Source organism: Vipera ursinii (assembly GCF_947247035.1).
Source record: "Vipera ursinii genome assembly, chromosome: 8".
Taxonomy (NCBI): Eukaryota; Metazoa; Chordata; class Lepidosauria; order Squamata; family Viperidae; genus Vipera; species Vipera ursinii.
Window position 1 is genome coordinate 3,770,584 of NC_139519.1, and position 14,510 is coordinate 3,785,093.

Here is a 14,510-nt window from a genome sequence, read left to right on the forward strand (position 1 = left end):
AGGGTCTTCTGCTTGAGCAGGGGGTTGGACTAGAAGACCTCCAAGGTCCCTTTCAACTGTTATTCCATATTATTTTATCATAAAAGGATAAACTATTAAATTTTGCACTCTGTGCCTAAGCAAGACAATTGATAGATGATATATGGAGAGGATACTAAATTTGGAGTACAGGTAGTCCTCGACTTATGACCACAGTTAAGCCCCAAAATTCTGCTGCTAAGTAAGAAAGTTGTTAAGTGAGTTTTGCAGCATTTTACAACCTTTCCTGTCACAGTTGTTAAGTGAGTCACTGAAGTTGACTTAGCAACACGGTTGTTAAGTGAATTGACTTTGCTTGTCACAAGGTGGCAAAAGGGAATCACGTGACCCTGGGACACTGCGGCCATCATAAATATGAGTCAGTTGCCAAGGGTCTGAATTTTGATCACATGACCACGGGGAGGCTGCAAGAGTCGTGTGAAAAACAATCACAAGTCACTTTTTTCAATGCCGTTGTAACTGGTCACAAAATGGCCACGAAATGAATTGTTATTAGTCAAGAACAGTCTGTATAAACATAAATGATCACAAATGGCGGAGCTCGTAAAAGCTGAAATGGATTTTCACTGTTTCTCCCTTGCAAATCTCAGGCCAGTCAGATGCCAAAATAGCTTCCTTCCTTATGTTTTTTTCTTGTGAGCCCACTCAGTGGTTGGTTCTGTCAAGCAGGGTCCTAGGGCCAAAAAATGTCTGGAAGGGTTATAAAAGCTCTGAACTCTGCCCTGCCCTGCCAGAAATAGAGATCGTATGGAATGCAAAGAGCAGAACAGAACAAAACATAAAGTTTACTTATTTAAGACACCTTTGTTTTTGTTTGTATTTATCATTTGTAAACGGGAATAAAATTTCTTAATTGAAAAAGTATTATACACAGAGCCACCAGAATCAACCATCTCGGTGAACCCACCAGGGGTTCTGTACTGACTTACACGAGTGCAAGTGCAACAGTCCTTCGACAGAAAAGAATCACAGCTGGCTTGCGCATTCTGTCCTCTGCTCAATTCTTGTGGGCAACTGGCTGGTGGACTTCAACAAGTCTTCGTGGTGTTGGTTCTCCTTGTTGACCCCCCTGGAACGTTTAAGCTTCTGGAGCTCAGATTCCAGCTCTGCAGATTTAGCCTTTTCTTCTTCAACCTCTTTCTTAAGCCTCACCACTTTGGTCCAGACTTCAAAGTTTTCCTTCTCAAGGCTGCAAAAGGAACACCAAAGGATATCAAACCAGGATTCAAAGGAGTGAGTCCCTTACTCCTGTAGGGAGAGGAGGAAGGAGGCAGAAAAGCTGGGGCCACCCTCACCCCGTGCTCAGTTCTCCCTAAAGCTTTAGGTTCACGTGGTAGGCAGCAGACAGTCTGACTCGCAGAATGCCACCTCCTGGCTCTTGGATCTAGATGGCATAATGATTCTCAAGTGGAACTGGGCAATGGTGACCCATCCTGACAACCCCGACAAAATGCACAACAAAACATGGCATTAAAGTCTTTAATTTTCAGTGCATCCAGTTTTGCTGCCTCTGCAAAACGTAATATATTACGTAATCTTACACTCTTGTTTAATATCATGCCCTCACACATTGCACACACACACATACACATCAGTGAAATGAATGGCATCTCTCTTACATTGCATTATGTCACTGAATTATCTGGTTCACACATAATGTTAAAGTGGAATTTTTAAACCATGGTTTGTTGAACCTGCCCACGGTGGCTTGGTTTACATAGAAATTATAATGAATGTGGAGCCACAGGTTCTGCTAAGCTGAAACCAAACCCACATTGTGGCTTTGCATGATGTGTGAACCAGTCTCCTCTGAATGCTACACGGGTCCTGTCCATTTCCTCAGAGAAGAAACAACATTGGTGATACTGGTGAGTCAGGCTTAGTTTCCCACATAAACCATGGCTTACTTCTGTGCTGAAACAAGCAGCAATTCACTAAAATCTCTGTCCCAAGTTGTAACTCAGGCCTGGCTGAACATAGAGTATCCCAAACACAGCACCTTGCAGATGAGTTAGACTACAGCTCCTATAATTCCCAGCCAGCATGGCTCATGCACACAGTGGGGAAGGATGCAATAAGTCACTTTTAGAAACAACTTCTTCCCAATCTCTAAAGCAGGGGTTCCCAACCGGGGGTGCGAGATGATATTCCAGGGGGTGCAAAAACTTGGGTTTTCAAAATTATAGTGTATGTGCATAATTTGTTGCCGTTATCTTGAACTTTTTGTAAGGGGTACGAGAATATATCAGAAGTGTTCTAGGGGTGCGGGGTATAGAAAAGGTTGGGAGCCACTGCTGTAAAGAGATGCATGGAAGACCAGTTGACTGGGATGGGATGGTAGACTTGGAAGGGCCCTGAAGCCCAGAACTTGTTCCCTACTGGAATCCAAATTAAGACCCTGCACCAAAATGCCTGCCCTTTTTTCAGCATTGTCATAAATTTGAATGGTCATTAAATGAATGACCATATGTTTAGGACTACCTGTAGAGCTAGTTGGTTGGAGAAAGAAAGGGAATCAAGCAAGGTTGATTCTAATTACCTGCTAATTTGCTCCTCGTGGCTATTTTTCTGTGCCATCAGCTCCTTTTTCAGCTCCGCAATCATTTTCCTAAGCAGTTCAGGGTCTTCTGGATATAAGGTGTCTTCCTCAGATGGGAGCTCCAGAATTGTAGTGCCATTTTCTTTAGACCTGGGAGGGTCGTTCGTTTGTAAACATGGTCCAAACTCATCTCTTAGTTGGCCTGAAGAACTGTTGTCAGCCTCCCTTGAAGTCCCCTGCCCCAAACTGCGGAGACACCCAGAGTCTGAGGCTTGTGTGAAGCTGAACAGTTTAGAAATTCCCTGAGACAAAGTTCTTTTGTGACCTCCTGAGGGAGAATTAGGACCGGGCCGGACCATGGAGGAAGAGGATGAGGATGACAAAAAGTTGCTACTGGAAATGTCTGTTCTGTCCATGTTTTGGTTTCGCCTGTTGGAAGAAAAGCTCTCAAAGCATTTCCTGTTTGGAAGTGTCTGAGTCCTCTTTCGCACAGCCCGTGTCTCCAGAGCATCCCTAGACTGAGGTTCTTCTTTATCTTCTGCTGATGGAGCCAAACCATCACTTAATTCAGAGCTAGAAGCTTCGAGATCATCTTTCTGAAAGTAAAACCGAGAATATGAGGGAATAAGGAGCCCTATTAGACACAACAAAGCAGTCCTGCTGATTTTCGTGCCCCAATTGACACGTCTACTTTTAACACCAAAGGGGCGTCTAACCACTCCCTCATCTGTCCCTTTAAGTCCTTCCATTCCCCTCTAGTCAGTTAGAACTGAAGAAGCTCCTTGGGTGGGAAGTGAAGCATTTTCAAAGGAAAAAACCAAGAACGTCCAGTTGCCTTTCGGAAAAAGCACCTTTGGGACAATCGTGACCTGGATGGTTGAGAATCTCCCTAGAGATTCTCCATCTGAACACTCTGCAGACCGCTTTCTCGCCAGGCACCACACAGACAGATCTCTCTGTGAAGGCCAGAAACCGGGTCTCTCTTGAAGCCCAAATGACCAGGCAAGGCATGACCCAGTCACCAGGGTAGTCTCAAGTTGCCGCTTGGGAGCTGGGAAATCTCATTCAAAATCCACTGTTGATGGAGCCAGTTCAACCGTATCTCTGGCCAAAACTGTGTCAAAAGAGAAGCAAACTTTATCTTTAAAATGGCCAACAGCTAAAGGTGACTTTAAGCTGCCTTACGAGGACTCAAGGGCAACACCAAGAGGATGTGGCATTAAAACCTCCCCCCCCAGACATGTCCATGGAAACTTATACCCAAATAACTTCCTTTGTTATTTTGCATCAATTAAAACATAGTTGTTTATTTAGGTTCATTTGGAGGCAGGACTTCAAGGGCTGTAGTTGTTTTAAGTTTTCGTGCTTCCAGCAGTTATAAAATATTAGCTGGATTTCACTGTTGGTATTTTTGCTAGCTTCTTTGAGCGCCACCTGTAGGCCAAATGCAGGAACTGAGACCTCAGAAATAAGTGGTTTTTTAATTTTTTCAATAGGGCACAAAATCAGGTTTTTGCTTACATGGGCAGATGCCCTCACCCAGGTGAGCCACGGGATTAAAAAGCCCGGCAGACACTCACAATTTGCAGCAGTCTCCTGTTCTCCTTCCAGGCCGTCAATGGCCTTTGTACAGCATCCCAACCCACGGTGCTCCGTAGCACTGGGGCTTTCTTGGCGCTGCTTTCCAAGGGAGGTGGAGGAGGCCTGGCATCCTTGGCTGCAGGAAAGAGCTTCTCGTGGTCACTGATCATGGTCGTCATCACTTTCTGGATCTGGGGAGTCCCTGCAGGAGAAACAAGGAAAGCACAACAGGCATTGCTTTTAACACACAACTGAGCTGGCGTGTAAATGGAAGAGGTTCACAGCTTCAGTTCCCACAGCCAGGCTTCTGATAGCGGGGGACAACTCCTCTGGCCAGTCTGGAGAAAGTGGCTATGAAAGGAGATCTCCCAAAGGTGGATTTAGCTTACAGGTAGCCCTTGACTTACAACCATTCGGTTAGTATCCATTCAAAGTTACAATGGCCCTGAAAAAAGTGGCTTATGACTGTTCTTCACACTTATGACCATTGCAGCATCCCCACGGTCATGTGATCAAAATTCAAACACTTGGCAACTGATTCACATTTATGATGCTTGTAGCATAAATGTGTGGTCCCTTTTTGCGACCTTCTGACAGCAAAGTCAATGGGGAAGGCAAATTCACTTCAGAACCATGCTAGTAACTTAACAACTACAGTGATTCACTGAACAACTATGGCAAGAAAATTCATCAAGTGAGACAAACGTACTTAACAACTGTCTTGCTTAGTAATGGAAATTTGGGGCTCAGTTGAGGTCTTAAGTTGAGGACTACCTGTAGAGCAAAATCTAGGGCAATGTTCACTTCTTCTAGGGCAGGGCTTTTCAACCAGTAGTACGGGTACCACCTGTGGTTCATTGGCACCTGGCAGGTGGTACATGACCATCCTAGAAAAGTGGTAGCAGGGGAGGGGAATGAGCTGAACCGGTGGCAGCACCGCACAAGCCTGAGTGAGAGACGGCTGGAGCTGCAGGGCTGTCAGGGCTCAGCAAAAGCGCCAGGATCAGCGCCAGGATCCAGCTGGAGCTCAGCGCTGATCCTGGTGCTTCTGAGCCCAGAAGAACCGCCGATCAGCTGGAATGCTGCAGCATCTCCAGGGTCTTGTGATTTACATTCAGATGCTTGGCAACTGATTCATATTTATGACGGTCACAGTGTCCCAGGGTCATGTGAAGTGACCAAAACCTGCTGCAACCACACAGCAGAGGGGGGGGATAAAAACCAAACACCCCCCACCCCACCCCCACTGCCAATCCTCAACAGAAATGCTCACAACAATGAAAACCTCGGACAGGAGGAAGAGTGCCACTGGGCAGGCAGGTGTCTTGCTCGGCTGTGGCTTGGGGGGCACTTTTTTTGGTGCCATTGTAACTTTGAACAGTCACTAAACAAACTATTGTAAGTCGAGGACTACCTGTACTTCATCACTTTTTTCCCTTTTTTTCTTTTTTGGTCATCGAGTTTTTGACACCTTGCTAGGCGACTGGTGGTACTCGGATGTTGCCATAACTTAAAAGTGGTACAGTGTGTGAAAAGGTTGAAAAGCCCTGGACTAGGGGAATCATACAATGTATGATTTGGAAAGGTCATCTGATCCAAGCCTTGCTCAGGGCAGGAAAATGCAACCGTTCTGCATAACTACCAAGAGCTGACCAACATTTATGCCCATGTGCCTTGTAGGTGCAGCATTTGGGCCAAGCTAGGTTGGGACTGTGGCCCTGTCTTCTCTGGAGCTCTTCAGCAGCTCTTCTGCAGCTCAGTGGATTAACTTCCAGCTCGGATGAAGACGAGAGAAGAGTCCTGCCTATTAATACAGCCATCAGGGTGGGGTGGGGGGCTTCTCTTGCTACCTTCTCCTTGGCTGTTCCCCCTCCCTGCTGAGGTCAAGATCCTTCTGTGCATCTCCATCATTTTATTCTGTACTCCCACATCTTCCCTTGGTCTGTTGGAGGGAGCTGTAGTCGGGAACTAGTAACGAGGGTGGAGCTGGGGCATTGAGTCAAGGCTTATTTAATTCTCCATACTAATAGGCCAAAGGGAGAATTAGCTGACTCATCTAGAAAGAAGACCAGCAGAAAGCAGTATGAACATGGCTCTGAAAATGTGGGAAGTAGCAACAAAGGCTGTGTAGAAGTGCCGTTGAACAACCTAGATCCCGATGTAGCTGAACTGTGTTGAGAAATCTGAATAGATCAAATCTCACCTTTTGTTCCCCAGTAGTAATTGGAAATTTAAATCTTTGGGCATAATACATTTGTCCAACTGGAAATGATCAGGACATTAAAAGGTGATTTCAATTACAAAAGGTGGTTCCAATTTTGTAGCTACTCCAGTAAGAGAGACAGTTACATTATTAGACAAAAGAATAATTGATCTCCACTAAGAGGATGGCTTTCTCCAAAATCAGGTGCTCATGGTTATTTTGTTCTTAATCTATATTTCCAAATAATAGTGATACCTTGGTCCTCATCATTAATTGGTTCTGTGAAGTGCAACGAGTACCAAAAATGATGAGTAGCAAATTTTTCCCATAAGGAGTAATGCAGCGAGTCAGTCACAAAGGCAGTGAACACTGAGAAGTTCTAGCATGTGCTAGAGAACTAAACAAATGAAGATTACTGGGACAAAATTTCCATGTCAAAATGTGTTGAGTACCAAATTTGATGAGTTTCAAAGCATTTGAGTACCAAGGTACCACTGTATTAGTATTCATCACTTTGGTGTCCTAGTTTGGTCTACCTCAAAGGGCTGACAGAGTGGGGCTGAACATGAATTGTAGACAGACAGTTCTTCAGGTACAGGACAAGTCATTGACAGCAATTTTATAGACATCTGGCCCCTTAGAGACCCACAACAATGTCAAAAATCCTTGTGCAAGGAGCGGGTTCCAGTTTCACCTCTCATAATAGTCACTGGATCTTCCATCTGGGGTCGGATGAGGTTCACACCAAACACAGTTGCCAGATTCTCCACACTCATCTTGTTGGTGTCAGAACTCTGCTGGACTTCATGCAGGAATCTGTTAGAATTGAAATCAAGAATCCATGTCATCACCTGGATGCACATAGATTGCAAGGGAGGAACAAATAAGAAAGGGATAGAAACTGGGGCAAGAAGCAGAAACCTAACCTAAATCAACATCCCATTATGAACTCTCTAATAGGGCACTTCTCAATGGCAAAATTTCAAACAAAATGGATATGTCTGAATGCTGGAATACATGTTAGAAAATATTTTGTATTGCAACAACTACAGAATTATTCAGCCAGTAGATGGCAGTGTTTAGTTTGCATCTATGGTTATAATCTGTGTTCTGAGGAGAGTTTCCTGTGACAGTTGAAAACAATAAGTAGCAAGGTCCATGGTGACTGTACACTTTATTTGATCTGTATGGCTATGTAACCATCATCTGCTACCAATCTTTATGGCTATATCAGGGGTGTCAAACTCAATTTCATTGAGGGCCGCATCAGCATTGTGGTTGCCCTCAAGGGGCCGGGTGGGTATGGCTAGGGTGGGTGTGGCTGGAGTGCGTACTGGGTGGGCATGGCCAGCTCTACATCGTTCGCATCAAGGGTGCCTATGGGGGCCTGGGCAGGAGTGGGGCAGATCTGAGGGTCTCTGGCAGGAGGAGGGTCTCTGGGCCAGGGCCAAGGCAGTGGGGGCCGTTCCCTCACTGTTTCCAGGATGGCTTCGCGGGCCACATGAAACCACTTTGCGGGCCGGATCCGGCCTTGTGTTTGACATGTCTGGGCTATATAATAATCCTCTGCTACTATTTCTATATAATAAAACAGAATTTCTAATAGGTTATGGGCCCAGTACCCAGAGATGAACCCAGTTTAAACCCAATATAAGCCCAGATTAGAGGAGAAATATAAAGTTCAGCACAGAACAGAACAAACCAATCATAACCAGCTACAGCAAATAAGTGCAAGATACAGCAGCAGCAACAACAACAACAACAAAAAGACAGCAAATGGCCAGTAACACAGCTGAAACAAAGATTTCATTTGCGAATCTGACAAACCAGAACTACTAGTCTTGGAAATTCAAGATGAAAATGCTGCTAGTAAGGGAAGGTTCATAGAAATGTATAAATGAAACTGACTTAAGGGAATGGGTGGAATATAAGGGAATATACAAAAAGAAAAAGGACTATTTTATAGGGAAATATACAATGGCAAAAAGGACTATTTCATAAGGGAATATACAAATAGAAAAAGAATTATTTTATTGTGAAATACACAAAGAGAAAAGGGACTATTTTATAGGGAAATCGTGGGCGCTCCATCACCAGAGATTTTTAAGAGACTAGATAAACACCTGTCTGAGATGGTCCCTTCCAGCTCTATTCTATTCTATTCTATTCTATTCTATTCTATTCTATTCTATTCTATTCTATTCTATTCTATTCTATTCTATTCTATTCTATTCTATATTGTAAAAAATATACAAAGAGAAAAGGGACTATTTTCCAATAGTAGAGATTAGTTTGGTTGTAATTTTGTAATTTGCAAGACAAGACGATGACTCGTTGGTAGCAGGGGCTCTGAGTCTTAAAACAGATGAACTCAGAAAAGTTGTTAAAATCGCATTTCTTAAGATCAGCAATTTAGGATCGATTCCAAGAGAAGATCAGAGCAGCAACGTGTTTTGCTCTTTGGTTGAAAACAGCGAAGTTTTTAAAGAAAAACCTACCGGCAGATGTAACTCAGAAGGTTATAGTTGTCCTGGGGTAAACATGCCAGCTGCTTCACTAGCTGTGTGTGACCCTAGAAGAATATTAGGATGGTTTTTAATTGTCACTTGATATGCACTGATGGCTGCCATGAAATTCCACCAAATATTTGTAATTTGCATGTTTTCTCTTGGAGAAATACACCTTGGCTCATACCAGATGAAGAGACGAGCTACATTGCACCGAGTATTGCCTAGGTTTGCAAAGAGGGATCGTTTGGTGTAGTCGTGCAATGTTTCTCAGCCTTGGCAACTTTGAGGCCTATGGACTTCAACTCCCAGAATTCCTCAGCCGGCCATGTATGGAGTTCAAGTCCAGATGGCTCAAAGTTGCCAAGTTTGCAAAACCAGGGTGTAGCAACTAAGCAACTAGAAACCAGGAAATCAGTCTTGCCTTGGGCACAAAGTCAGCTGGGTGAGCTTGTCCGGTCGGTCTTTCTCTCTCAGCCCCAGGAAGAAGGAGGCCAGGGCAAACCACTTCTAGAAAACCTTGCCAAGAAAACTGCAAGGTCTTGTCCAGGCAGTTGCCAGGAGTCAAAAATTGACTCTAAGACAAAACAAAACAAAAACTCCAAAGCCAAAAAGTTGTACAGGTGGTCCTGACTTACAGCCACTCATTTAACGACCATTCGAAGTTAAAACCACAATGGAAACAGTGACTTAGGACCGTTTTTCACACTTATTGCAGCATCCCCATGATCATGTGATCAAAATTTGGGACACTTGGCAACTGACAAGTATTTATGGCGGTTGCAGTTTCCCAGGATCACGTAATCACCTTTTGCAATCTTCTGGCAAGCAAAGTCAGTGAGGAAGCCAGTTAACAGCCATGTTACTAACTTAAGAACTGGAAGGGATTCACTTCACTGGCAAGTGATTCTTTCTGGCAAGAAAGATCATAAAACGGGGCAAAACTCTCTTAACGACTGTCTTGCTTAGCAATGGAGGTTTTGGGCTCAGTTGTGGCTGTAGGTCAAGGACTAGCAGTACAGGTTGTGGGGAGGGGAGAGAAAAACTATGCACCCTCTCCTGAACTTCCATGGTTCTTGATCTCTTTGCCAAGTTTAGCCTTTTCCACCTTGAAATATCTTCATGTTCTTCAAAATATTTGCAGCTCAAGGATGGAAGGAGAAACAATTAACCAGTGGAACCACCTGCCTCCAGAAGCTGTGAATGCTCCAACACTGGAGGTTTTTAAGAAGAGACTGGACAGCCATTTGTCTGAAATGGTACAGAGTTTCCTGCCTGAGCAGTGGGTTGGACTAGATGACCTCCAAGGTCCCTTCCTATTATTGTTGTTGTTGTTGTTATTTAATTATTAAAACAGCAATCAGTCAGGGTGTTGCTGGAAAGTAGACATTGTTTAAACACTAAAATGCCTAATTTATTTAAATTAAAGGTAAAGGTTCCCCCACACATGCGTGCTAGTCATTTCCGACTCTAGGGGCCGGTGCTCATCTCCGTTTCAAAGCCGAAGAGCCAGCGCTTGTCCGAGGACGTCTCCGTGGTCATGTGGCCGGCATGACTAGACAACAAAGGCGCACGGAACGCTGTTACCTTCCCACCGGAGTGGTCCCTATTTTTCTACTTGCATTTTACGTGCTTTCGAACTGCTAGGTTGGCAGAAGCTGGGACGAGTAACAGGCGCTCACTCTGCTACACAGCACTCGGGATTTGACCCGCCAAACTGCCGACCTTCTGATCGACAAGCTCAGCGTCCTAACCCACTGAGCCACTGCATCCCTTTTATTTAAATTACTAGGGTTCAACCTGTAGGGTGGTGGGGAGATGGACTTTGGCCTCTCTCTTGGACCCCATGGTGGGCCACCCCATAATATTATCAGAGTGGGAGGAACCATTTCAGGAGGATCATCAGTAGCATTTTGAGAAGTACGTGTGATTTCAATACCTTGCCTTCCTCAGACGTTAGAAGCTGACCACACAGGAGAAAATCCTCGTACTGGCTCCAAGGAATGACTGGCTGAGGAAGTTCTCGTAGGTAAAGTTTAAGCAAAGAAGCCACAGTGTGCACATCTGTATCTCTGTAAAAAAATAGAATGAGCCAGACATTGCAGGAAGTAATCATTCCATTTTAATCTACAGGTAGTCCTCAACTTATGATCACAATTGAGCCCAAAATTTCTGTGGCTAAGCAACACATTTGTGGTGAGTTTTGCCCCATTTTATGACCTTTCTTTTCACAGTTGTTAAGTGAATCACTGCAGTTGTTACATTAGTAACACGGTTGTTAAGTGAATCCGGCTTCCCCCATTGATTTTGCTTGTCAGAAGGTCGCAAAAGGAGATCACATGACCCCGGGACGCTGCAACTGTCATACATGTGAGTCAGTTGCCAAGCATCTGAATTCTGATCACGTGACCATGGGGATGTTGCGACAATTGTAAATGTGAAAAATTGTCACAAGTCACTTTTTCCAGTGCTGTTGTAACTTTGAATGGTCAGTAAATGAACCGTTGTAAGTCGAGGACTAACTGTACTTTGGAGCGGTCTCACTTCTAGGATATACAATAGTGGGATGTTTTAACTACACAGGTGGTAGATTCTAACATAATCTAAGTAGAAGAATAAATCCTTTAAAATGTACGGAAGGAACCTTTAATAATAAGTAAATAATACAGTTGTTCTCCAAGACTCTCTCAAACCCTGATTCCAAACTATTATGTGAAATTTTCAATTTAAGGAAACATAAAAACAGTGAGCATAAAGCAACAAAATATTTATCCCAAAGCTTTTTCACCTTTGGGATAACTATGACCTGGATGACCGAGAATCTCCATAGAAAACAAAATATTTACTTGATTTGCTTGATTTAAAAAAACAGAAAGCCTATCTAAAATTAAAAGAGCAACTCCATGCCTAGGAGTCTATGCCTACTACAGGCTCAACAAATTACGGTTGTTGTTTATTTAAGGGCAGTGTCCATTCCTAGAAAGATCCTTTGTAGAAATGCAATGTTTCTCAACTTTAGCAACTTTAAGATATGTGGAGTTGAAGGAGTTGAAGTCCACATATCTTTAAGTTGCTAACACTGAGTAATTCTTCCCCATGGACTGCAACTGCCAACAGTCTTCACTACTTGGAGATCGTAGGATATTAAAACCCACCTTAGTCTGAAGGCTGATTTGGCTAACGGGAACTTCCAGCCCAGCCATTCCCATCTGGGCACCCTCCAAGTTGAAATGGATTCCAACTTTTAGCAGTCTCAGCAATGCTGACTGGGGGATTCTGGGAACTGGAAAGCTCATCAGTCTTATCACTGCAAGCTTGAGAAATGCGCCACCTACTGGTCAAATGAGGGTCTCTCGCCAGCATCAAATGCATCCCGCAGTTTCTTCACCAAATTGTCTTGGCCGGGGAGTCGGAAAATGCCCTCTTCAGTCAGTCCATTCTTCCTGATGAATTCTGCACACTTCTCCACCAAGATAGGAACCTGATGCTGTCCAAACCTCTGTTCATACATCATGGTATCCCCCAGCTGTTGTCCAAAGACCACTGGAAGGAAGGAAGGAAGGAAGGAAGGAAGGAAGGAAGGAAGGAAGGAAGGAAGGAAGGAAGGAAGGAAGGAAGGAAGGAAGGAAGGAAGGAAGGACGTTTTCAAATACTTTTTCAATTCTGCAGACCAAATCCGTATCTGAAGCCCTGTCAAAAATTTCAAGTATACTAATAGTGAAATAATAAAAGTATGTTGTAAGCTGCCCAGAGCCACTATATCAGTGAGATGGGCAGCATAAAAATTTAATAAATAACTAAATAAAATAAAAAGTTAAATATCACCAAATTCTTGGATCCTCTAGTCCAGCGTTTCCCAACCTTAGGAACTTGAAGATGCGTGGACTTCAACTCCCAGAATTCCCCAGCCAGCATAGCATAGCATAGCTGGCTGGGGAATTCTGGGAGTTGAAGTCCACGCATCTTCAAGTTCCTAAGGTTGGAAAACGCTGCTCTAGTCTATCATCCCTCTGTTGATGCAGCCTAGGACTGCATTGGCTTTTTTGGCAGCTCCATTCCATTCCGTAGCATACCATTCCAGAAACAGGATAAATTGAGGCAGGTGAGCCCACTAAATGTAGAACCCGCATAATCTATTAGGTCAGAAAGGAAAACTAAGCACCAGAGAGTCTGAATGATATTCAGCCCTCTGGCCTTTAATTGCTTGCTGTTGTTCATCTGCCCCACTCTCATCCCACTCTACCTGTCTGATGACCGCTGATGCCCTCCCTAAACAAACATCCATCTGTATTTATTGCTAGATGAAGCAAGCAGCACACAGGCTGGCCCTTACTATGCTGCCCTGATTAAAGTTTGCAATTTTCCAATCCTCTCTTTGTATCAAGCTAATTTAAGAATCAGAGAGTTGCAGAAAATAATTTATTTATTTATTTATTTATTGATGGGATTTATATCCCGCCCTATCTCCCGAAGGACTCAGGGCGGCTAACAACAAAACATATAATAAGTACATAAATCAAGATAAAATGAAATTGAGAACATAATAATTGTCAGGCTTTCCCCCCACAAAGCAGGAACGAACCACTGAAGAAGCTCAAAGGAAATCTAAGAATTCAACTAAGTCCCGTTTCCTGAAAAAAAGTTAAAAGTCATTATCAAGCCCTCTTCCAGGTAGGTACTTTTAACCAGGTCCTGCTATTTTATGCAAAGCGCATTTCCAAAATCAGCGCATCTGACCCCTTGAGAGAGAGATTGTACTGCAAAGATGCCTTGCCATCCTAAACGTTTGCATGAGATCCTAACTTTCAACCTTTCCCTTGACTTCATCCCTGGAAATTTTTGCCCTAAATTCTTCTCCTGGCAATCCAAGGCAATCCATTGTCTGGCCTGTCCAGTTGGTGTGAATATGATGGACACAGACTAGAATTTATCTGGGTGTACCCTATATAATTCTGGCTGTACGTACCTCCTAATGGGGAGCCAACCACTCTTCGGAGCAGCTTGACCCATTCTTCCATGTCAGCCTGAGAGTTCGCCATCAGCACAAAGGAGTCTGGTCCAGTTCGAGTTTGCTCTGCTGAGAGCCCTGTAAACAGGGGGAAACAGATGACTTCTAAGATATATTTTGCAGCAGGAAAAAAAATCCGCACAGTGCACTTGCTAAAGAAGGGGCCTAAGTGTTTATAAATCCAAAAAAATGATTGAGATATAAAGAAAGAGGAAGATAGAAAGCCAGGACAAGAAGCAACGGATGGAAACTTATCAAGGAGAGATCCAACCTAGAACTAAGGAGAAACTTCCTGACAATGGGAACAATGAATGGCTTCCCTTCAGGCATTGCAGGTGTGCTCCATTACTGGGTGGTTTTAAGAAGAGATTGGATAGCCATTTGTCTGGAATGGCATAATGGGGTCTCCTGCTTTAACAGGGGGTTGGACTAGAAGATCTCTGGTGCCCTTTCCAACTCTGTTACCTTGTTATTCTGTTATATGTAAAGCCTCGCCTTTAAGATCTTAAACTTGATCTTAAACAAATATAGACCTTTCAGACGATAGATGAACATTTTAATCATTTAATTAGACATGAGCTTCTAACTGTAAACGAAATATAACAATTTAAACGTGGGGATCTGCCATTTGTT

The 14,510-nt window shown here is 43.7% G+C and overlaps 1 protein-coding gene across 1 annotated transcript in view; it reads right to left on the minus strand.

Moving 5' to 3' along the window:
- Window positions 1–814: 814 nt before the first annotated feature.
- The window catches only part of ARHGAP25 (Rho GTPase activating protein 25), a 33,846-nt gene continuing 20,150 nt past the window's right edge, over window positions 815–14,510 (minus strand). The window contains exons 4-11 of the mRNA XM_083368336.1: window positions 13,836–13,955; window positions 12,205–12,412; window positions 10,809–10,941; window positions 8,861–8,934; window positions 7,057–7,178; window positions 4,159–4,361; window positions 2,579–3,174; window positions 815–1,228 (exon numbers count right to left, since the gene is read on the minus strand). Coding sequence (XP_083224462.1) covers window positions 1,006–1,228; window positions 2,579–3,174; window positions 4,159–4,361; window positions 7,057–7,178; window positions 8,861–8,934; window positions 10,809–10,941; window positions 12,205–12,412; window positions 13,836–13,955 — 1,679 coding nt within the window. The 3' untranslated portion in view covers window positions 815–1,005. The remainder of the gene's footprint in view (window positions 1,229–2,578; window positions 3,175–4,158; window positions 4,362–7,056; window positions 7,179–8,860; window positions 8,935–10,808; window positions 10,942–12,204; window positions 12,413–13,835; window positions 13,956–14,510) is intronic.